General features: G+C 43.1%; 1 protein-coding gene across 1 annotated transcript in view; it reads right to left on the reverse strand.

The window, feature by feature from the left end:
* Positions 1-6,867: 6,867 nt before the first annotated feature.
* LOC311233350 (uncharacterized protein) overlaps positions 6,868-25,175 on the reverse strand; it is a gene marked incomplete at its 3' end in the record, with an annotated part of 71,045 nt that continues 52,737 nt past the window's right edge. The window contains exons 6-7 of the mRNA XM_084320325.1: positions 7,010-7,176; positions 6,868-6,912 (exon numbers count right to left, since the gene is read on the reverse strand). Of these exons, the coding sequence (XP_084176451.1) occupies positions 6,868-6,912; positions 7,010-7,176 (212 nt within the window). The remainder of the gene's footprint in view (positions 6,913-7,009; positions 7,177-25,175) is intronic.

Genomic DNA, 25,175 nt, shown 5'->3' on the forward strand with positions numbered 1-25,175 from the left:
TCCTGCGTCAACTCCCGACTCCGGTGCGCACGGCTCTGGCCAGCTCGCCTCTCGTGCGCACCAAGGATTACCGGAATTTGGCAGAGGAGGCGGACAGAATTCTACTGGCCTCCCGTCAGTACTGTGTGGCTGCTGTGTCTGATCGGGTGGCTGATCGCAGGGATCAGACACAGAGGGATGATAGAGGGCTTTGTTATTATCATTGCCGTTTTGGCAATAAAGCGAAGAGCTGTGTTTCACCATGCACCTTTGGTAACCAGGGAAACGCAAGAGCCGGCGCTCGTTAGCGGCTATGAGCGCTGGCGTCAATATCAACGAGCTGTTGTTTATCGAGGACACGTTGTCTGGAAGGCGTCTGTTGGTGGATTCGGGCGCCCAGAGGAGCATCCTGCCTGCGTCGGCCACGGACGCCTTGGGAAACGGACATGGACCACCCCTGGACGCGGCTAATGGGACTTCCATCCGTACGTTTGGTACCAGGTACGTGACTATGTGTTTACATGGACAGCAGTTTAGCTGGGAATTTATTATTGCTTCAGTGTCGGTGCCTATACTGGGCGCAGATTTTTTGTGTGCTCACAGACTGTTAGTGGACGTTGCGAACCGTAGGCTGATTGGCTCTGTGTCCTTTGACACATACCCCTGCACACTGGGGGGGCCGGGGCCACCTGCCCTGGCCAATATGCTCGCCACAGGCGATATGTACCAGCGCCTCCTCGCTGAGTTTCCTGCTCTGACTGTCCCCACTTTCTCTGCCTCCGTCGCCAAGCATGGGGTGGAACATTACATCTCAACGGTGGGCCCGCCAGTTTATGCACGGGCGCGCCGCCTGGATGCTGCTAAACTGGCAATAGCCAGGGAGGAGTTTGCCACAATGGAACGGCTCGGCATTGTGCGCCGGTCCAACAGTCCTTGGGCCTCCCCACTACACATGGTCCCCAAGACGGACGGGAAGTGGCGTCCGTGTGGTGATTTCCGTCGCCTAAATAACATCACCACTCATGACCGGTACCCAGTGCCACATATCCAGGATTTCTCTGCCCACCTGGCGGGCGCCACCATTTTTTCTAAAATAGATTTGGTGCGTGGCTACCACCAGGTGCCGGTCCATCCGCTCGACGTGCCCAAGACTGCCATTATCACCCCGTTTGGACTGTTTGAATTCCTGCGCATGCCATTCAGCCTTAAAGGGGCAGCGCAAACATTCCAGCGGCTGATAGACTCTGTGCTGCGAGGCCTGTCATTTTTGTTTATTTATCTGGATGACATCCTGGTAGCCAGTGCATCGGGGACATCTCCGTCAACTGTTCGAGCGGCTCAACGAGCATGGGCTGATCGTGAACCCGGCCAAATGTCAGTTTGGCCTGCCGGCCATGGATTTCCTGGGCCACCATGTCTCTTCCCAGAGGGCTGTTCCTCTACCCGCCAAGGTGGAGGCAATTGCTGCTTTCCCCCGCCCCCTCACCATCAAACCTCTCCAGGAGTTCCTGGGGATGGTTAATTTTTACAATAGGTTTATAGCCCATGCGGCTCACCTGATGAGACCTCTGTACGAGGCGTTGAAGGGGAAGAGAGCCAACTATGACGTGGGCTGGTCCCCGGAGCGGGTCCAGGCATTCGAGGGCTCTAAGGCTGCCCTTGCCAATGCCGCCATGCTGGCACACCCATCTCCTGCTGCTCCTATAGCCTTCACCACCGATGCCTCCGATTATGCAGTAGGTGCGGTGTGCGAGCAGTGGGTGGCTGGCACCTGGCAGCCTCTGGCCTTCTTCAGTAGGAAGCTGCGCAACAACGAGAGGAAGTATAGTACATTCGACAGGGAGCTCCTGGCCCTCTTCCTCGCCATACGTCACTTCAGGTTCTTGCTGGAGAGCCGCAAGTTCACAGTTTTTTCGACCACAAGCCCCTAACGTTTGCCATGGCCAAGACCACGGAGCCATGGTCGGGGCGGCAGCAGCGCCAACTTTCCGCCATATCGGAGTTCACTACCGACATCCAGCATGTAGCCGGTAAAGACAACCAGGTGGCAGACTGCCTCTCCCGGGCGCGCGTCAGCCCTGTGCACCTGGGCATCGACTATGCTGCCATGGCTGCTGACCAGCTCACCGACTCAGACCTTCAGGCATTCAGGACGGCTGTGACAGGACTACGACTTGAGGATGTGGTGTTTCACGACAGCGGCGCCACGCTCCTCTGTGACGTCTCCACTGGCCAGCCCCGCCCCATGGTTCCAACTGACTGGCGCCACCAGGTATTTGACACCATTCATGCCCTTTCACACCCTGGGGTAAAGGCGTCCGTCAAGCTGGTAGGGGCCAAGTTCGTCTGGCCGGGCCTTAGGAAGGACGTCAAAGTATGGGCGGCCTCCTGTGTGGCGTGCCAGTGTGCCAAGGTACATCGTCACACTAAGGCCCCCCTGGAGCAGTTTCTCATTCCAGAGAGGCGGTTTGACCATGTCCACGTGGACCTGGTGGGCCCACTTCGCCCGTCTCAGGGTTTCACACACCTCCTCACTATGGTGGACAGGACCACCAGGTGGCCGGAGGTTGTTCCCCTGTCATCAACAACGGCTGCGGAGGTGGCTCGGGCGTTTATCTTCGGCTGAGTCACTTGGTTTGGCACGCCATTGGACCTGACTTCGGACAGGGGATCCCAGTTCACTTCTGAGCTGTGGAGCACCGTGGCTGAGGGACTTGTGGTGAAACTCCATCGTACCACAGCATACAACCCAAAGGCCAACGGCATGTGTGAGCATTTTCACAGATTCATGAAGGCCGCTCTCCGGGCCACGCTCACAGACGGCAACTGGGTCGACCGTCTTCCGTGGGTCATGTTGGGCCTGCGTACTGCCCCTAAAGAAGACCTGCAGGCCTCTTCAGCCGAATTGGTTTTTGGTCAACCGCTGAGGGTCCCAGGGGAGTTCCTTCCTGGTTCCTCTGCCCCTTGGTCCACTACAGCTCACCTATCTGCCTTCCAGGACGCAGCGAGGGTGTTTGCCCCAGTTCCCACACATCACTGCCTTCCCCAGTCCTACATTCCTAAGGACCTGATGACTGCGAGGTATGTGTTCATCCCTCATGATGCCCACCGTTCTCCACTGCAGGCTCCCTATGACGGGCCTTCCGCGTCCTCGAGCCAGGCCCCAAGTACTTTGTGGTGGACATGGGGGGGAATAAGGAGCAGATCTCAGTAGATCGTCTTAAGCCTGCTCATGTGGTCTCAAACGGGCCGGTGGAGCTGGCTCAGCCCCAGCGCCGGCCACCCAAGTCTTCCCCTGTCCCATGCCCTCCGGCCGTTGTTACCCCTACCTTTCCACCGACGAAGCCTCGGCGGCGGGGACGGCCCCCTGCCCCTACCCTTACCCTTTCCCCCTCCACGTTCCCTGTGACTGTTAAATACAGTCGTTATGGCCGCGTGGTCAGACCTCCTAAAAGAGACTGAAGACACTGGGTGCACTGTTTTTGGGGGTTTATTGTGTTCAGTTCCGTTTATTTGGTGTTGCACTGAATGTCAATTCTGAATGTTCGGGGGGGGGGGGGGGGCCTGTGTGGTGGACACTAGATGGAGGTGTCTCACTTCAGAATGGACACTGATTGAGTGACAGGAGGGAGTTGACTTAAGGGTGTGGCTGTACCTTGGTTTTGTTGGATTTGTGTGGAAGTAAAGTTCAGAGACTCGATACTCCGTCTGCTCGTCTCATTGATTCACTTCCACACTATACAAATAAAGTTTATTATTATTATTATTATTAATGCTCTCCACCTGGTCAAACAAGACCACAGTGTCAAACAGACTCTCTAATGTTCTCCACCTGGTCAACCAAGACCACAGTGTCAAACACTCTCTAATGTTCTCCACCTGATCAACCAAGAACACAGTGTCAAACAGACTCTCTAATGCTCTCCACCTGGTCAACCAAGACCACAGTGCCAAACAGATAAATACTCTCCACCTGGTGAACCAAGACCAGTGTTAAACAGACTAATGTTCTCCACCTGATCAACCAATACTAGGGGTGTAACGGTACACGTATTCGTACCGAACCGTTTAGTACTGGATCTTCGGTTCAGTACACGCTGTGTACCGAACACACACGCAGAACTTGTTTTGTGCAGAATTTTATTAAAAACTCCTAAGTTCAATCAAAATATAATTTTGGGCGCCCCAGTGGCGAACCACATACCCGTCCCGAACCAGTCGTTATTTGCCGAATGTCTTCCCCCCACTCTGTCTCCCATTCCTCCTCTGTCTCTCTCTACTGGACTGCCCAGTAGAAATAAAGCGATAAAACGCCAAAAAATGTATCTTTAAAAAGGAAATACCGTACTTTTCGCACTATAAGCCGCACCTGAATATAAGCCGCAGCAGCTAAATTGAATGATGTGTACATACATAAGCCGTACTGAACTATAAGCCGCAGGTGTTTTAATGTTTAATTACCATATGTAAGGGTTCGTGCACAGAGGGGATTGTCGGGAAAGAGATGGCTGTTTGAGGAAGCTCCCATTTATTAACATTTGTTTAAACAGGAACAATAGCCAGTTAGCAGCGCCGGGTACAGTAGGTAGCAACGTTAGCTCTCATTACGTTAGCCAGTTAGCAGCTCCGGGTACAGTAGGTACCAACGTTAGCTCTCATAACATTAGCCAGTTAGCAGCTCCGGGTACAGTAGGTAGCAACGTTAGCTCTCATAACGTTAGCCAGTTAGCAGCACCGGGTACAGTAGGTAGCAACGTTAGCTCTGATAACGTTAGCTAGTTAGCAGCTCCCAGTTTACAGCTCCGGGTACAGTAGGTAACAACGTTAGCTCTCATAATGTTAGCCAGTTAGCAGCGCCGGGTGCAGTAGGTAGCAACGTTAGCGCTCATAACGATAAGAGCCAGTTAGCAGCGCCAGGTACAGTAGGTAGCAACGTTAGCTCTCATAACGTTAGCCAGTTAGCAGCTCTGGGTACTGTAGGTAGCAACGTTAGCTCTCATAACGTTAGCCAGTTAGCAGCGCCTGGTACAGTAGGTAGCAACGTTAGCTCTCATAACGTTAGCCAGTTAGCAGCTCCCAGTTTGCAGCTCCGGGTACAGTAGGTAGCAACGTTAGCTCTCATAACGTTAGCCAGTTAGCAGCGCCGGGTACAGTAGGTAGGCAGCATGTTGAAAGAGGAGCCCTGAGCTGCTCATACACTAGACTCTTACCGTAATGGTTTGTTGACGTGGTTGATGTGCACTGCTGCAGCAGATTTAGGAGTCTGATCTGACGGTCACAGAGCTGAGGGAGTGCGCCCAGTTAGCTGTAAAAATCCATAGATTAGCCGCACCGTTATATAAGTCGCAGGGTTGAAAAATGGGGGGAAAAGCGGCGGCTTATAGTCCGAAAAGTACGGTATATATAATTTGCGCAAAGTGCCAGGTGTTCGTTCAACCCACGCACAACACAGAGCTTACCTGTAATTTAGCATAGCCTCATAGTGTGGCGAATACACACACACCCCCTCTCTCTCATGCGTGAGGTGGAAGGGGCTGTCTCTCGGAGATCAAATTAATTATATGAAACGGGACCTGCATGATGCTTTTTTCTCTATTCAATAGCAATTTGGCCTGAGGGCTGATTTACAATAAAGTTCTAAAACAGAAAAGTAGGCTGTCATTATTACTCGATTATTTTATTATTACACGTTGTTCTGCTCAATAAGCAGCACATTCAGACTTTTTTTTACAAGTCGATAAATTTTTATATAGAATATTCATTGACAGCCCTACTTAATAGTAACTGCACACTACATCACCCCTGAGTGGAACATGGAAAGCCAAACTTTCGCCCACTGTACTGAAAACCCGTACCAAACAGTGACTTCAAAACCGAGGTACCGAACCGTGGTTTTTGCGTACCGTTACACCCCTAACCAATACCAGTGTCAAACAGACTCTCGAATGCTCTCCACCTGGTCAAGCAAGACCACAGTGTCAAACAGACTAATGCTCTCCACCTGGTCAACCAAGACCACAGTGTCAAACAGACTAATGCTCTCCACCTGGTCAACCAAGACCACAAAGTTTCTCTCAAAACTCCAGTCCTGCAAACCCACCTGGCGCCACCAGGTCTGACATCAAGGCCACCCCATCATCACTTCCCCTCAACACTTTCCGTGCCGGCCTCCGTTTCCTATTTACCCCCTTGAATGCCACCACCCACTTCAATGATAGAGCTCTCATTTTTGCGAACGCATAAACTATATCTTAAATTATGTGTCTAATGTGGCCGTCGCTTATCAATGACTTGTTTGCAGTCAACATTGTCTAAACAGATTTTTTTAATACAGTATATCTATATTTTTATCATGTAAAAGTTTATATAAAATCTGCAAATGGATTTTGCAAAACAACTCCCAATTGTAATATTTTCTTCCCCATCTTACCGTTGACAATCTCTTGAGCGGGATTTCCAAGAGACTTGTCTGTAGTTTATTCTCTCCAGTATGACTTGTGCGTCTCTTCAGATCTCCCTTCTTGCTGAAGCCAGGACTACTTCGTATTTTCTGTGTCTTCTTTGGTTTCAAAGTCATCAAACCTGGTGCTCCACTCTCCTTCCATTCATCACCGTCATCAGTCTCAGTTCCAGAACTCTCATCATCACTGTCTTCAGTCTCAATTAGAGAACAGTCTGAAGAAAGGGGCTGGCTATCTCTAGTTGGTTCTAAGTCACCAGCTGGATCTAAGTTACTGTCTGGTTCTGATATTCTACAGTCCTCTCCATCAGGTTCTGTTTTCATCTGTTTAGTTGAGGTGCTGGGTAAAAAGTAAGCTTCTCTGTTTATCTCCCTATGTGTTTGAAGAGGCTGGAAAGGCTGAGCGTTCTCTTGACCATCTTCACATTTCACTGGGTGTCCTGTGATCTTGGAGGCACCAGCTTCTTCCAGCCCTTGATGTAGTTCATCTTTAATCTGTAGAAGCTCTGGGTCCTGGGTTTGGATGAGCAGTGAGGACAGAGTATTCTCTCCATCATGTTCATATTTCACAGGGTGCAAGGTCATCTTGGAGCCATCAGCCTCCTCTAGATCTTGAAATAGTTCCTCTTCTTCCTCTTTAATCTGCAGGGGCTCTGACTCCTCTTGGCCCAGACTGGGGCTCCTCTCCTGCTGCTCAGGGGGAACCTCCTCTTTACACACAGGGAACTGTGGGGGGTCTGGAGGAAGGAATAATAATAATATGAGTAACAAACAAAGATACAGTAGATAACTTTTCAGCATTAAGTCAGGGCTGTACAGTGTGAGATATATGTTGCACGTGCTACACTGACGTCAGTCTGTGCGATGAATGGATTTACTTCAGTAGCACTGGTGCGATGGCCCGTGTGTGTGGCGCATAACAAAAATATATAGAGACTAGTGTTGTCAAAAATATCGAAGTATCGATACATATCGATACTGAATATTTAAAACGGCTTCGATACTCATTTCCCAAAGTACCGATACTTTCTGCAGTATCGGTACCAGCTGGCGAGTGTTCTACCGCAAGTTGTTGACGCTGTTCAGAGCGCTCAGCGCGCTTGCCCCCCCGGCTCCTCCGAGTCCAGCCCTCCCCCTCACAGAGTCACAGAGAGCCGTCTTCTTCAATTAGTAAACAAACATTTTAGCTGAAGATGGTAAATGCAGAGCCTCCGCAACTTGTGCTTGTGGATAAAGAAAACAGCAGAAGTGCTGTTTGGAGGTACTTCGGGTTTCAAGTAAACAACGAAGGACAAGCTACAAATGACCCAATGCTATTTGCAAGCGGTGTTAGAGCAGTGCCAGCGCCGATCTCCATAAAGAAATTAAAGAGGTTCGTGACAGCTGCTCTTTCAACGTCACTGTGACTGAAGCATTAAACCATTAACTCTAGTTTAATACATGATACGTTGTCTACTGATGGCGCATAATAGCAACAGCTGATTCGTTGTAACGTTACAGCTACCAGCTAACGTTAGCTGCTGCTATCTCCATTATCTTAGCTGGCTACTTGTATAATTAATGCATGGTAACGGAGTAACGTTAACGCTTAAACGTTATGTCGAGGTCATACAATACTACAGTCGACATAAGGTTAACGTTACCCCGTTTCCATCAAGTGTTTAAATAGCAGCAATCTTGTTAAAAATGTAACGTTACTAAAATGCTCCGAGCATAGCCTCTCTCTCTCTCTCTCTCTCTCTCTATCGCTACCTCTCTCTCTCTATCTATCGCTACCTCTCTCTCTCTATCTACCGCTACCTCTCTCTCTCTCTCTCTCTCAAGTTCAAGTTCTTTAATAGTTGTCATACAGAAGTACAGAATACTTTCATACAAAATGCTTCTTACTGTTACGCTCCAGAGACTGTGCTAGACAAGATAGTATCAAATAACATAATAACATAATATAGCATGAATTTAGAAGAAGAAAATGAGGTCACAGTGTTCGGTATAGACATATGTACAATGTTCTGAGTTACCATATAATATACAATACACAATACTATGCAGTGTACTAATGTACAGTACTATCTAGTGCAAAGCAGAAATGGGATGAGGTACAATTTTAGGTACAATTTACAGTAAGGTGTACGAGTTGTAGTGCAATCCTTCATCCATAAATATAAAGTGTGGGGAGTGGGTGCTACAGTGTGTTTGTTTAAAGTGGGTGTGTGCTATAAAGTGTGTGGAGTGGGTGCTACAGTGTGTTTGTTTAAAGTGAGTGTGTGCGTGTGGATGTGTGTGCTATGTGCGTTTGGTGGTTGTTGTTGTGTAGTGTTCATTCATTGTTCGTTTAGCAGCCTGATGGCCTGGGGATAGAAGCTACTTCTGAGTCTTTCTGTGCTCGCCTTGAGACTCCGGTATCGCTTGCCTGACCGCAGCAGTTCAAAGAGGCAGTTGTTCGGGTGACTGGAGTCTTTAATGATTCTCTTAGCCTTGCCCTTGCAACGCTTGTAGTAAATGTTCTGGAGGGTGGGGAGCCCCCCTCCAATTGTGCGTTCGGCTGAACGTGTCACTCTTTGTAGTCTGCTTCGGTCTTGTGCAGTGCTATTCCCAAACCAGGAGGTGATGTTGCCGGTCAAGATGCTCTCTATTGTACATGAGTAGAAGTTCTTAAGGATCTTCTGGCTGACTTGGAACTTCCTTAGGCGCCTGAGGAAGTAGAGGCGTTGTCGTGCCTTCTTCACCACACTGTTAATGTGTGTGGTCCATGTCAAGTCCTCGGATATGTAGGCTCCGAGGTACTTGAAGCTGTTGACTCTCTCAACCGGTGCCCCGTCGATGCTGAGGGGGCTGTAGTCCTTGACCCCCGACCTCCTGAAGTCCACAATCATCTCCTTTGTTTTGCTGACGTTCAGGGAGAGGCTGTTTTCCTGGCACCATCCCGCCAGGACCTTGACCTCTTCCAGGTAGGCCCTCTCGTCGTTGGCAGAGATCAGGCCCACCACCACTGTGTCGTCAGCAAATTTGACGATTGTATTGCTACTCCGCTGAGCCACACAGTCGTGTGTGTACAGGGAGTAGAGGAGGGGACTCAGAACACAGCCCTGGGGGGCCCCTATGTTGAGGGTGATGGATGAGGAGGTGCAGTTGCCTGCTCTCTCTCTCTCTCTACCGCCCTCTCCCTCTCTCTCTCTATCGCTACCTCTCTCTCTCTCTCCATCTACCGCTACCTCTCTCTCTCTACCGCCCTCTCCCTCTCTCTCTCTCTCTATCGCTACCTCTCTCTCTCTATCTATCTACCGCTACCTCTCTACCGCTCTCTCTCTCTCTATCTACCGCTCTCTCTCTCTCTCTCTCTCTCTATCTACCGCTCTCTCTCTCTCTCTATCTCTCTCTACCGCTCTCTCTCTCTACCGCTCTCTCTCTCTACCGCTCTCTCTCTCTCTCTCTCTCTCTCTATCTATCTACCGCTCTCTCTCTCTCTCTCTCTCTCGCTCTCTCTCTCTCGTTATCTTTAAATAAAAACGAAACTGTTACTAACTGTAATATAAACAGTTCAGTTTGTCAGGTACATGCAACACAGATTACAGTGTTTACATCTGTCTGCTTGAGAAAATACCATGTTCTGCATTTGCAATACAAATGATTGAAGTGAGATGAACAGTTATTTTTAAATGTGTGATCTAAAGATAAACAAAGGGTTTTAAAATTGTTATATTTATCTTCTCTTATAGTACCAGAGAGAAGCTAAATTTGAAGCTAAATTTGTTTAAAAAAAAAAAAAAAAAAATATATATATATATATATATTTTTTGATATCGAAATAATATCGAAGTATCGATACTTTTCAAGGTATCGTATCGAAGTCGAAATTCCAGTATCGTGACAACACTAATAGTGACGGTATTAAGTTGAATGGGCCACGGCGCCACGCTATTCCACTTGGTAGTTGTAGTCTCGTGCGATTAAAAACAATGTCCCGTCTGCGTAGAGTCCATATATCAAACACCAAATCCCATAATTCCTAGCGAACAATATGCCAGCGAGTCGCGAGCTCAATGTACACTGACTGAGTGACTTCGACAAAAGTGTTTTTTTAAGGTATTAAATCCAACAAAAGAAGGATTAGTACAAGATCAAAACCCCAAACAAGCCCGAGAGGGACCACCGTTAATAGAAACGAGACAAAAGGAGAAGATTAACAAGATTTACAGATATAACGCAGAGTGGAAAAATGATTTCCTGTGGCAAATTTTTTATGAGGAAGCGCAGCTATTATTCTGTCACTGGTGCCGGGAGGCTCCGGAAAAGATCCGATCGGATCTTTACCTATGTCGTGGGTAACAATATCATAAAAAGGGATAACATTAATAAACATAATACGTCCCATCGACACATTCGTGCCCGGGATGCCTTCAACGCTAAACAAAACCCTGAGCGGGCCGACACCCTCTTGCACTCGAGTAAACAGGCGACCAGAGCGGATGATGCTGATCTCCGCGAGGTAAAGCTTAAGATGAATGTGGCATATTGCATCGCCAAGGAAGAAATGCCGTTCACTAAATTTAAGACGCTAATTTTACTCTGTAAAAAGAACGGAGCCGATATAACTCCATCGTATGACAACTAGAGTTGTTCCGATACCGATACCAGTATCGGAAATGCCTCCGATACTGCCTAAAATGCTGGTATCGGTATCGGCGAGTACGCCGAAAGTCTAGCCTCCGATCCCATATGACATCATTTATCAACAACACGTGCTGAGAGCGAGCATTATAAAACGAATGTGTTTTTAATCGACCGTGAATTAAAGTGTCAATGCCATTTGTCATTTTAACAGCAGATACTTTCTTAAATGCCATCATCCCGGCAGAGCGGGGCTTGCTGATGTTATTAGCATTAGCTGAAGCGCTAGCTGAAAAGCTAGTTTTATCTTTAACGTTACCTTGGCTAAATTTGGGGCTATTCATAATCCAGCAATAATGGCTGCAGACCTGCAAGCAAAGTACAGCAAGTTGGCAAATGAAAAATCACTTTTTCACCAGTAAGTTACTGGCAGTAATGTTACATTGTCTTTCCATCTAACGTTAGCTCACGCTAACGTGGCTAACCTAAAGTGTCGTCGCTGATCGACCTCTCGCACGCAATTAATGACATTTTGCGGACAACCATACCGGTGACAATGTTTAGCTTTTAGTGCCAAAGGATAAGAGTCTGAGGAGTCTCAAAAGAGAATGTTGAATATTTATTTTGCATCGAAAATCACAACATACACGTTACTACTAGCCAGAGCCTCTGCAGACTGGATAGCAAGTGCAACAGCGTATAACGTCCATGCGGAAACAATGTCCCAACAACCTTTCCGTGGGTGAACTCATTGAGCATAGTTAATGATACTAATACTAATCTATACAATCACCTGTTGTTGAATAAATACCATTACTTTCTAGTTATTACTAAAAAACAGTATATATAAAACAGTATCTGTAGCTGTAAATTTTTTTATATAATATTATTATTTTTATTTTTTTTATGTATGCACTGGTATCGGATCGGTATCGGCCGATACCCAAAGCTTAGGTATCGGAATCGGATCGGGAAGGAAAAAATGGTATCGGAACATCTCTAATGACAACCACGTCCGATGTGGAGAGATGATCGAGACGATAGCAAATTAAATGAAGTCGGACCTGGTGGAGGAAATTGGAGGAAGCCGCTACCTGTCCGTGATGATTGACGGGGACACGGACGCTTCGAACAAAGAATGCGAGATGGTCTACATTTGGATTATCAAAAATGGAAAGCCAATGAACAAACTGATCGGGCAACAGGAACTAGAGCATGCCCATGCATTAGGTGAGTAAACACTATGATGTTTTTCAATACTTAAATACTGGCTACTTAAATTCCCCTCCGGGATCAATAAAGTATTAATTATCTATCTATCTAATAATGAGACAATATGCAAATAAAGTAATAATAATAATTCATTTTATTTATAAAGCACTTCATTCATGCAGAGTTCCTTGTACTTCTGATTAATGCAATGGTGTGCGTGTGTGTGTGTGTGTGTGTGTGGATGCCTGGTCTCAGACTGCTTCTGTTAAACCGATATAATATGTCCTTGTTTTTTTTGTTTTACATTATGGGCAAATAAAGAAAGAATTTGTCTGTAAGCATTTCTTGTTAAAGTTTGGATTTTGTGTGCCCTGTATGCAAGATTCATGTCCCTTGCCAGTCACATACCTATTTAAGTAATGAACTGCACTACTTGTGGTTGTTTTTAGAGATTTTAGAGCCATTTTATACTAGATTTTGGCCTGTGCTACAAAACGATCAACCTCTGTAGCACCAGTGCTATGTGCAAAAAAAGTTAACGTACAGCCCTGATTAAGTGAATCTCTGCAACTGAGAGTAAAAACACAAGTGATTTAATCAATTACTGCTTGGCTACAAAATGAGCCTATTTAATAGTGAGGACATGTCCTCATCACGCTGTCAATCACAACTTAGGCCTTGTCCAGACTAAAACGATTTTGATCTTTTTCGTTTACTACTAGGTGTGTAAAGAGAGAGAGAGAGAGAGAGAGAGAGAGAGAGAGAGAGAGAGAGAGAGAGAGAGAAGAGAGAGAGAGAGAGAGAGAGAGAGAGAGACCACGGCTCAATCTACCTGTGTTGTATTTTTTTTGATCCACTTTTTCTCCCATTTTTTTATATTTTCTCCCATCCCAATTTCGTATCATCCAATTCAACCCTCCCCTGTCACGAACGCTGTTTCTTGCCTCCCATAAGCCGGCTGCAATGTGGACTAAGTCATACATAGCACAAGTCCCCTCCGGTACTTGAGATAACAGCAGTTGCATCTTTTCACCTGCGCAGCTCGATCTCTCAGTGGCGAGGAGTAACGCGTGGGAGGCTCACGCTGCCCCAGACACTTCCTGATTCTATTGCACAGGCGCACCAACCGACCTGTAGGAGTCGCTGTCCACAACGCCAGATCCCCACCCATCAGTTTCCCACCCCCTAATACGGCCAATGTGTATTAGTACGGACGACCAGCTAAACTGAAAGCAATGTGGAGCGCTGGGTAGAGCTGCCGCGGTATTGATATTTTCCTTACCGCACAAATTTGCGAAATATTTCCTACCGCCGCGGTTATTACCGCACAGTGCGCACACAAAAAAAGAAATCCGTTTGTCTCCGTGTGGGGATGCAGGCGGGGCCGCTTGTGTACACTGAAAGCTCCGTGGGCATGTCCGAGGGCTTGCAGCAAGCCAGAGTTTAACACAGTTTCAATCAATCAATAACAACATTAACCAGACTCTCGTTGTATCTATTGTGCTAAAGCTAACGTTACCTCATTGTGTCTATTCTACCAAGCAACCCGGGTTTAACGTTACCTCTCGTGTATATCTGCTGACGTTAGTATTAGGCTAATAACAACAAACTTAACACATCAGCGATCTTGTTGTGACACTAAACTTTCCGCTCTGTGGTAAATTGGGTTGATGTCGGTTTTGTTTCATCAATAAATGAGGCCGAATACACAGTGAATCCATCCTTTTCTGTTTATTACACTTGGTGCTGTCGCAAACAAATCCTGAATGAAATACATCCTTAGCGAGGCAGTAAAGATGGCGGCTTTCTGTTTTTGTTCAGAGACCCCAATGTGACACGTCTCTCTTCTGACCAATCAGTGGTCTGCAATGTTTCACATGACTTTTCTGGTACCACTTCTACCCAATAGGGTCGCTTGGAACCGAGTAGGGTATATCTGCAGAGCCGCAAGTCCAACGTCTGGGGGCGCTACTTTATTATTATTAAAAAAATCAGCGGTGATGTGGTATTCAGCCCAACTCTGCGGTGGGCGTGATGCAACAGCGATACCGCAGTAATGCGGTTATCGCGGCAGCTCTAGCGCTGGGCTCGAACAGGCGAGCCCAGCGTCTCCGCATTTGTGGCGAGCGCCTTGCCCACTACGCCACGTCGCCCCCACAAACTACCTGTGTTGTATTAAAGTAATTGATTGTTGTTTAACTTGTACCTGTGTCCAGTCCTTTCGACTAGCAAACATTGTCTTATTTAACGTTACCTCAGGATACCACTGTCTATTGTATTTAGTTGGTTAGCTATTTAGCTAATGTTGATAGCATAGCATAGCTTGCTGGCTACAGCTCAACACCATGCCATGGTGATACTATTTACTAAATGATGGAGGCTTTTTAATCGTCAAGGTAAGAGAGGATTTGTCATGATCAACTGAAGGGGTATGCTATGGAACAGTATGTGCTTGGCTACTACTACTATTATCAGTTCTATCTTTAATCTTATAAAATGTTCAGTTGTTATCACTATCAGCTCTATATAAAAAAAATTAAATGTTCAGTTGCTATCGCATGCACTCATCTGTGTTTCACTACACACATGGGTGCATGCTTACCAACTGTTCGCCTGTTTTTAATGCAACATGCAACACTAATATCACCGACATCTAAGAAGGGAGATCCCCCCTTGAATGGCCCTTCTAAGGTTTCTCTCCTCCACATTGCCTGTGGTGCATTTTTTTCTATTGTTAGGTTTTAGTGAGTTTTTCCTTACCTTCTGGGAGTGTTGCATGCATGCATGCATTCATTTATTTATTTTGAGTGTATTATACTTTTTTGGACCTTATGGTATTCTAGTTTTTTCTTGACTTATTGTGTTGTTTCTTCTTGACTTGTTTAAAGAAGACGTGTCTCTGTTAAGCACTTTGAGTTGCACTCAGTGTATGAAAGGTGCTATATAAATGAAGATTATTATTATTATTATTATTACTACTTGGGTTTTCAGAAAAAGTACATTTAGCTGTAAAAGCCCAATCAAGCTCAATAGCTTCTGTAACACTGTAAGGGAGATGTCAATCTGTTGTCGACGGTGGTTGGTGACGTTTGGCTGAGTTTGCACATGCGGGTTAAGGGAGAGGTGGGCTATCGCGTAATCGGTTCAGGAGAAGACGCGTATGGCTTGTAAAGATGGTGACAAAAGGGGAGCGTCTTCAGAATTGCGCACTCTGGAAGCCGGTCTCAGAAAGTAGCGTCTTCAGGCTGCCAGAACGCAGTTCCGTGTGGATGAAAGGTGCAAAAACGGTCAAATTAGGGATGCTCGATATTGGCTTTTTTACCGATACCGATATTGTCCAACTCTTCATTTCCGATACCGATATCAACCGATATCAACCGATACCGATATATGCAGGGTTCCCCCCCCCCCCAAAAATTTAATAATTTCAGGTAATTAACATTACATATCTCTTGTTGTGGAATTAACACAACATTATGCATACTTTTGACAATAAATAAAATCAGAATTTGTTCTTACTTGCTTGCCTGGGTAAATAAAGGTTATAGAAATGTAAAAAAAAGAAAAAAAAATTAAAAACAGATACCGATATTTTCCGATATCACATTTTAATGCCGATATCGGCCGATAATATCGGTAGGCCGATAATATCGGACATCCCTAGATCAAATACTTTGCCTGATACGACCGAAATCGGTTTAGTCTGGACATGGCCTTAGAGGTTGATCAGATGTTGTCAGGAGGTGAAAATGTAAACAAACAAAGTGATACTTGAGGTTCTCCAAACTAAACAAGGGAACTATGGATATCTGAAATACTTATGGATTGTTAGCTTGACCAATTACCTTTTTTAGTTGAGTTGGGGCACATGTAGAAACTCCTACACTGTTCACCTGATTTGGTGAATACCCTCAAATTAAAGCTGAAAGTCTGCACTTGAAGCACACCTTGATTTAATTTCAAGTCCATTGTGTTGTACAGAGGCAGAATTGTGAAAATGTTTGTCAATGTCCAAATATTTATGGACCTTACTGTATAAAGTCCGATATATATATATATATATTTTTTTTTTAACCTTTATTTTACCAGGTAGTCACTTGAGATCAAAGATCTCTTTTTCGAGCAAGACCTGGCCAAATATATATATAATATATAAGCCCCAGGGGCGAATAGAGTCCACTACCGGGTTTATAAAAGTGTGCCTGATGTACTCAGATTCTTGTGGAGGTTATTGAGAGTAGTATGGGATAAACAGGTTATACCAAAAGCTTGGTGTAGAGCAGGAGGAATCCTAATTCCCAAGGAGAAAGAGTCCTCACTGTTAAGCCAGCTTCGGACTATATCTCTCCTGAATGTAGAAGGTGAGATTTTCTTTACTGTACTGGCTAGCAAACAACCTAGAAATAATATATCAATAATATATTACATCCTCAATTTTATAATCTATATTACTGCACATGGCTAATTTTTCATCAATTAATACAAGCAGTCAGATACATTTAATTTTATTTAGAAAGTTCTTAAATCAGAATGTCAAAATAAACGTCTTTACTAGTGTTATTCTCGATACCCAGCTGTTAAAAACGGTTCAATACTCTTTTTATTAGTATTATTATCAGTATCAGGTCTACACTATCGTATTCATTCATTGTATTGCCAAAGTTAAGTTTGTTCCCTGGTTTTGACGCTACAACAAGATTATGGAAGCAAATGAGTGCCATAAGTATTTGAATTTAATCAGACACCGCATTTATAGCATTGAAAATAATTACTTTGAAAACATGTATAATAACTTTGAAAACATGTATCTGAATTTTTTCAGACACCGCATTTATAGTTCCAGACACCGCATTTATAGTTTCAGACACCGAATTTATAGCATTGCAAATAAATACTTTGAAAATCATGTATCTGAATTTTTTTGCTCAGAGTTTACCAAAAATGCAGTGTTAATAAAAAAATTCGAATGCATAATAAAATTCAATGTAAAAATGCAGTGTTCATTAAAAAATTCGATGCATAATTGCGGTGTATATAATTCGATGTCAAAAATTGCGGTGTGTGGATTTCGACGTAAAAAACCCAACATCCGGGTTACCCAGACAGGATAAAGCAATCGAGCTGGATGTGATCGAACTGACTTCTGGCCTATCACTGCACGGCTTTGTCAGTCATGTGATCACAACAACCCAGGAAGCCACGCTAGTCAGTTAGTTGAAGTTCTGTGTTCCGTGTTGCAATAAACGTTCAACGATGTCAACAAAACGGTATCTTATTACCGCTTTCCTCCCGACGACAAAGAGAAGAGAAGGTGGCTGAAGCCTGAAGTTGATACAGTAAGTTTGATCTCAATGATAAACAATAATTAACAGGTAGGCTAACGGCAGGCACCACTACGAATTGAAAATGGGGGACCCTGATGTAAACAAGACAAACGTCTTTCTCTGGTCTGCATGATTGCATCCCCTTAACAATTGTGTGTATTGAGCCGTACTGTATTGTACCCATTCTGCAATCTGTTAAATAAAGTTTTCAATCATTCATTCAGGCTAGGCTAACATTAGGTACTACTACTAGTTAGGTAACGTTAGCTAGAATCCAAATCGAAAATCAAGAATCCAAATCAAAAGTCTTATATAAGGTTATGAGATGAACATGTATGTTATGTAGGTTATGAAATGAATATGTATGTAATATGTAATAAAAACGCAGCTCAACGTATACATTTGATCTAGAACCCCGTTTGTTGTCCCCTAACTGTTATATGAAGATGGCCGGCGGTCTCGTGACAACCAGAATACAAAACATTACCTGTTGTTATTGTTAAGTCGCTATCTTGTGATAGTAATATGGTCGTGGTGTGAATTACCTCTAAATTAAAGTATTTTTGGATGACACAACACAGTAATAAGAAGGATGGCAAGTGTATGATGGCATGCATGTACAATAATGCTGTGTATACCCTAATTATATTTATTCTTAATGTACTGTATATATATCCACATGTGTTTGTACATATAACTGCATATAAACCTTTTACATATCTGTAGATACTACTATATCTATATCTGTACATATCCCTTACCTACTCTTACTAGTTACGCTGCTGGCCAGTATGACTACCATAGTGTCTTTATACCTGCTGTATCAATGTACATAATAATACTACAACTCTGTACATACATATGATCTGATTAGCATTATTACTCAGTAGTACTGATTTATATATTTTAAACAATATAATGAATTAAGGTTTTGTTTTATTTGTCACATAAGGTACATGTACATTACAGTGAAACACTTGGTTCTGTATGAGCCTCCTGAGATTGTGCTTCATAGAAGTTTTTCTAGAAGTTAGACATCTCTTTGATCCAATGACCTTGTAGTAGACAGAAATCTATTTGTTTGTTTCTTCATATCACAGTTTACAATTTATTTTCTTTTTGCAGGCATGACTTCACCCCAACATCCCCTGAGTGGAACATGGAAAGAGTGTTGACCTTGATGTTTATCGTTGTCTTTCAACCATATTGTTTGTTACTGTTTAATAAATTGTTTGTTACTGTTGATGTTTAATAAATGTTTATCGTCGTCTTTCAACACCCTGCCTCAGACTCCTATCCATGGTAACTCCCAGCTATTACTAAAGTTGATTTCAAGACATGACTCGGGGGCGTTCCAAGGGTGCGTTCCAGCAGAGGTGTTCATTGACTCCAGTGTTTATTATGTATTTTCACAGCAGAAAAACACTCAAGTTATTCCTTTCTTCCGTTCAGAATCAGCCAGCCTGTTGTATATTGAACAGCCCAGTATATGTATTAGGGATGCACAGTATGGACGTTTTTTCAGCCGATAACGGATCACTACCTGCTGCTCATGGCGAATACTGATAACTTCATAACCTGTAGTTTATACACAACTGAGGGTCTACAGATCTAAAGGACAACAACCAATCAGAGCACTTGTCTGCCATAAAAACATAATACATCTGTAAAATAACAAGGGAACAAAGGTGAATTGTGCCACATTTATTTTAAACGTGTTTTATGTTTACTCTGGTGTTTAAATTTCTGTGAATATAGTTTGTATTATGTACTGTTTACATTTTGTACAATCGTAGTTTCTGTAAATGAGGGAAACCTCAGAGGCTTACGATTTTAAATAAAGGTTGAAATGAAAGAATTTGGTTATAGAAAAAGACCTAACCTCTCTTTCTCAGTCATCAGATAGAACATGCTCACAACATTGAACAGCAGCAATGTAGATCTCACAGACTGGGATGCAGCTCGTAGGTCAACAGCTTCTCTTAAAGCAGCCATTAGTCCATCAGTCAGTGGGCTCTCTGTGTTTGGGACAATGACACTAGAGTGGCCATCAGGAGCAAATCCACTGTTCTCCCACTCAATCTGAGGAATATCCACACCCTAAAAACAACAGAAATAGAAAGCCTTATTTGTGGTATTAATTATCTTGATAGACAGCAGCAGTAAGGTGGGCACTTATGGCTTTTGAAATCTGTATGCTCCTACTCATTTATCTTTCTGTTTTCACATACTGTAACTCATTTTCTAGGACTATAAGCCCTAAACCACTGCCCATGTTGTTTAGCAAATGTTCATGGCTCTTATTCTGACCTACACTTTTGTAATTCACTCAGCATATGAATTGTTCCCACATGTAAGAGAAATTACATTTTCTCATCAGGAAACCTTTCTTATGCATTTGACACATCCCAACTTTTGCCATACAGTATAACTATGCTATAGTTCAAATATTTTCACCTATTTACCTTGCTGTCAGATAGCCCTTTCTGGTGGGGAACAGGCTTTCGTCCCAGCTCCCACAGCTGATTTGGGGTCATATGGCCTTCTGTTCTTATAGGATGATTTGCCCAGCCACTGCGGAATGTGTCCAGGTCATCGTGAAGCCGTGGCAGGAACACATAATGGCAACAGAAGAGGTGTGTAGCATTGCCAATGTTGAGGAACCCCTCTTCTTCAAGGTAGTGTACTGTAGAGCATCATAGTAGATGACTGTAACAGCTGTCCACATGTCTCGCCATAGCCTCTCTATCCTGGAAAATTGCGAGTTTACCAGAACATTTTAAAGTTAAAGGACGGAATGGCAATATTTGCATTTGTGGCAGATTTGACATGGAATTATTATGTATGTATAATAAACAACTGATCATGTAAGATCTCAGCAGTTTCTTTTGTTGAGAAAAGGTTTCCATCAACAACAAATGCACAGATGGATTTTATTTTAAATGCAATCCAATGATCTGATGTTCAATGTGTGTATTTCTTTATCTACCCTTTCATGAGTCATTATTGTCAGTCCAAAACAAGAGATTATGTTTTTGTAACATGTTTCTAAAACATTATCTCGTGTTATTTACATACTAAGACAATAGGTGTGACATACAAATGTAATTCGACACACACTGCCCAGCAAAAAATGTACATTTTTATTTTTGCAGCAAGGAAGAGATTGTTTAATTTGCATGATGAAGAGGTCACAGTTAAGTACCCTTTGACTGACATCAACTCCCACCGTAGAGAGGAATTTTACCTCACACTATTGCAAATAACAGTACTGCTTCTAGTAGGTATATGTGTAGCAAACAGTACAGTTCTGGCATGGCAGCAGTAAGATGGTGTCTTTCAACTAGCTTATATACAATATAATATATACAATAAATTCACCAAACACTACACAATACCAATGCTGTAGACTGATGAAAATATAATTTATTTATCTGGCCTTCTTCCAAGAATCTGTCAAGAAGTTTGGTTTCCCTCTTAGGTAAATATTTCCTGAGGCAGTGGGGGGCCATTGAAACTAGGGATGTCCGATATTATCGGCCGACCGATATTATCGGCCGATATCGGCAGTAAAATGTGATATCGGAAAATATCGGTATCGGTTTAAAAAAAAAAAAAAACAATAACAATATTTGTTATGTATATATCCAGTGAAATTATTAGTTACCTGAAATTATTCAGTTTTTTGGACGGGGAAACCCTGCATATATCGGTATCGGTTGATATCGGTTGATATCGGTATCGGAAATTAAGAGTTGGACAATATCGGAATATCGGTATCGGTAAAAAAGCCAATATCGAGCATCCCTAATTGAAACCAACACTTAATGTGGTCTTTGTTGTAATTGTTGGTATATTTTAGGGTACGAGCTGATCAGGGGGTGGAAAATGTGGACGTTCCACGTCTCATGTTTACAGTCCGTGGCACTGGAAGGGGCAGCTTTATATCTGGCAAGAGTGTTCACAACCAACGGTAAACCCAAAAGATCAGAGATTGCTAGTTGAAAGACACCATCTCACTGCTGCCATGCCAGAACTGTACTGTTTGCTACACATATACCTACTAGAAGCAGTACTGTTATTTGCAATAGTGTGAGGTAAAATTCCTCTCTACGGTGGGAGTTGATGTCAGTCAAAGGGTACTTAACTGTGACCTCTTCATCATGCAAATTAAACAATCTCTTCCTTGCTGCAAAAATAAAAATGTACAGTTTTTGCTGGGCAGTGTGTGTCGAATTACATTTGTATGTCACACCTATTGTCTTAGTATGTAAATAACACAAGATAATGTTTTAGAAACATGTTACAAAAACATAATCTCTTGTTTTGGACTGACAATAATGACTCATGAAAGGGTAGATAAAGAAATACACACAATAAACATCAGATCATTGGATTGCATTTAAAATAAAATCCATCTGTGCATTTGTGGTTGCTGGAAACCTTTTCTCAACAAAAGAAACTGCTGAGATCTTACATGATCAGTTGTTTATTATACATACATAATAATTCCATGTCAAATCTGCCACAAATGCAAATATTGCCATTCCCTGTCCTTTAACTTTAAAATGTTCTGGTAAACTCGCAATTTTCCAGGATAGAGAGGCTATGGCGAGACATGTGGACAGCTGTTACAGTCATCTACTATGATGCTCTACACTACCTTGAAGAAGAGGGGTTCCTCAACATTGGCAATGCTACACACCTCTTCTGTTGCCATTATGTGTTCCTGCCACGGCTTCACGATGACCTGGACACATTCCGCAGTGGCTGGGCAAATCATCCTATAAGAACAGAAGGCCATATGACCCTAAATCAGCTGTGGGAGCTGGGACGAATCCATCACCCAATTCCAGTTTCTGATAACATGGAGGTAACTTTGTCCAATTTTTACAACTTCAATGCTTTCAATAGTATTGATCCCTCAGCCACTCAAAAACTGAAACCGCTATCCATGCTCTTGCAAACACCTACCAGACTCCATTGAACTTCCCCTGTATTTTCATCCCAGAGCACCCTTTTAAGAGAGCATACTGTAGGTGGCTATAAAGCCTGTTCCCCACCAGAAAGGGCTATCTGACAGCAAGGTAAATAGGTGAAAATATTTGAACTATAGCATAGTTATACTGTATGGCAAAAGTTGGGATGTGTCAAATGCATAAGAAAGGTTTCCTGATGAGAAAATGTAATTTCTCTTACATGTGGGAACAATTCATATGCTGAGTGAATTACAAAAGTGTAGGTCAGAATAAGAGCCATGAACATTTGCTAAACAACATGGGCAGTGGTTTAGGGCTTATAGTCCTAGAAAATGAGTTACAGTATGTGAAAACAGAAAGATAAATGAGTAGGAGCATACAGATTTCAAAAGCCATAAGTGCCCACCTTACTGCTGCTGTCTATCAAGATCATTAATACCACAAATAAGGCTTTCTATTTCTGTTGTTTTTAGGGTGTGGATATTCCTCAGATTGAGTGGGAGAACAGTGGATTTGCTCCTGGTGGCCACTCTAGTGTCATTGTCCCAAACACAGAGAGCCCACTGACTGATGGACTAATGGCTGCTTTAAGAGAAGCTGTTGACCTACGAGCTGCATCCCAGTCTGTGAGATCTACATTGCTGCTGTTCAATGTTGTGAGCATGTTCTATCTGATGACTGAGAAAGAGAGGTTAGGTCTTTTTCTGTAACCAAATTTTTTCATTTCAACCTTTATTTAAAATGAGGTTTCCCTCATTTACAGAAACGACGATTGTACAAAATGTAAACAGTACACAATACAAACTATATTCACAGAAATTTAAACACCAGAGTAAACATAAAACACGTTTAAAATAAATGTGGCACAATTCACCTTTGTTCCCTTGTTATTTTACAGATGTATTATGTTTTTATGGCAGACAAGTGCGCTGATTGGTTGTTGTCCTTTATATCTGTAGACCCTCAGTTGTGTATAAACTACAGGTTATGAAGTTATCAGTATTCGCCATGAGCAGCAGGTAGTGATCCGTTATCGGCTGAAAAAACGTCCATACTGTGCATCCCTAATACATATACTGGGCTGTTCAATATACAACAGGCTGGCTGATTCTGAACGGAAGAAAGGAATAACTTGAGTGTTTTTCTGCTGTGAAAATACATAATAAACACTGGAGTCAATGAACACCTCTGCTGGAACGCACCATTGGAACGCCCCCGAGTCACGTCTTGAAATCAACTTTAGTAATAGCTGGGAGTTACCATGGATAGGAGTCTGAGGCAGGGTGTTGAAAGACGACGATAAACATTTATTAAACATCAACAGTAACAAACAATTTATTAAACAGTAACAAACAATATGGTTGAAAGACCACGATAAACATCAAGGTCAACACTCTTTCCATGTTCCACTCAGGGGATGTTGGGGTGAAGTCATGCCTGCAAAAAGAAAATAAATTGTAAACTGTGATATGAAGAAACAAACAAATAGATTTCTGTCTACTACAAGGTCATTGGATCAAAGAGATGTCTAACTTCTAGAAAAACTTCTATGAAGCACAATCTCAGGAGGCTCATACAGAACCAAGTGTTTCACTGTAATGTACATGTACCTTATGTGACAAATAAAACAAAACCTTAATTCATTATATTGTTTAAAATATATAAATCAGTACTACTGAGTAATAATGCTAATCAGATCATATGTATGTACAGAGTTGTAGTATTATTATGTACATTGATACAGCAGGTATAAAGACACTATGGTAGTCATACTGGCCAGCAGCGTAACTAGTAAGAGTAGGTAAGGGATATGTACAGATATAGATATAGTAGTATCTACAGATATGTAAACGGTTTATATGCAGTTATATGTACAAACGCATGTGGATATATATACAGTACATTAAGAATAAATATAATTAGGGTATACTACACAGCATTATTGTACATGCATGCCATCATACACTTGCCATCCTTCTTATTACTGTGTTATGTCATCCAAAAATACTTTAATTTGAGGTAATTCACACCACGACCATGTTACTATCACAAGATAGCGACTTAACAATAACAACAGGTAATGTTTTGTATTCTGGTTGTCACGAGACCGCCGGCCATCTTCGTATAACAGTTAGGGGACAACAAACGGGGTTCTAGATCAAATGTATACGTTGAGCTGCGTTTTTATTACATATTACATACATATTCATTTCATAACCTACATAACATACATGTTCATCTCATAACCTTATATAAGACTTTTGATTTGGATTCTTGATTTTCGATTTGGATTCTAGCTAACGTTACCTAACTAGTAGTAGTACCTAATGTTAGCCTAGCCTGAATGAATGATTGAAAACTTTATTTAACAGATTGCAGAATGGGTACAATACAGTACGGCTCAATACACACAATTGTTAAGGGGATGCAATCATGCAGACCAGAGAAAGACTTTCGTCTTGTTTACATCAGGGTCCCCCATTTTCAATTCGTAGTGGTGCCTGCCGTTAGCCTACCTGTTAATTATTGTTTATCATTGAGATCAAACTTACTGTATCAACTTCAGGCTTCAGCCACCTTCTCTTCTCTTTGTCGTCGGGAGGAAAGCGGTAA

Source organism: Notolepis coatsorum, assembly GCF_963971535.1.
Source record: "Notolepis coatsorum genome assembly, chromosome: 8".
Taxonomy (NCBI): Eukaryota; Metazoa; Chordata; class Actinopteri; order Aulopiformes; family Paralepididae; genus Notolepis; species Notolepis coatsorum.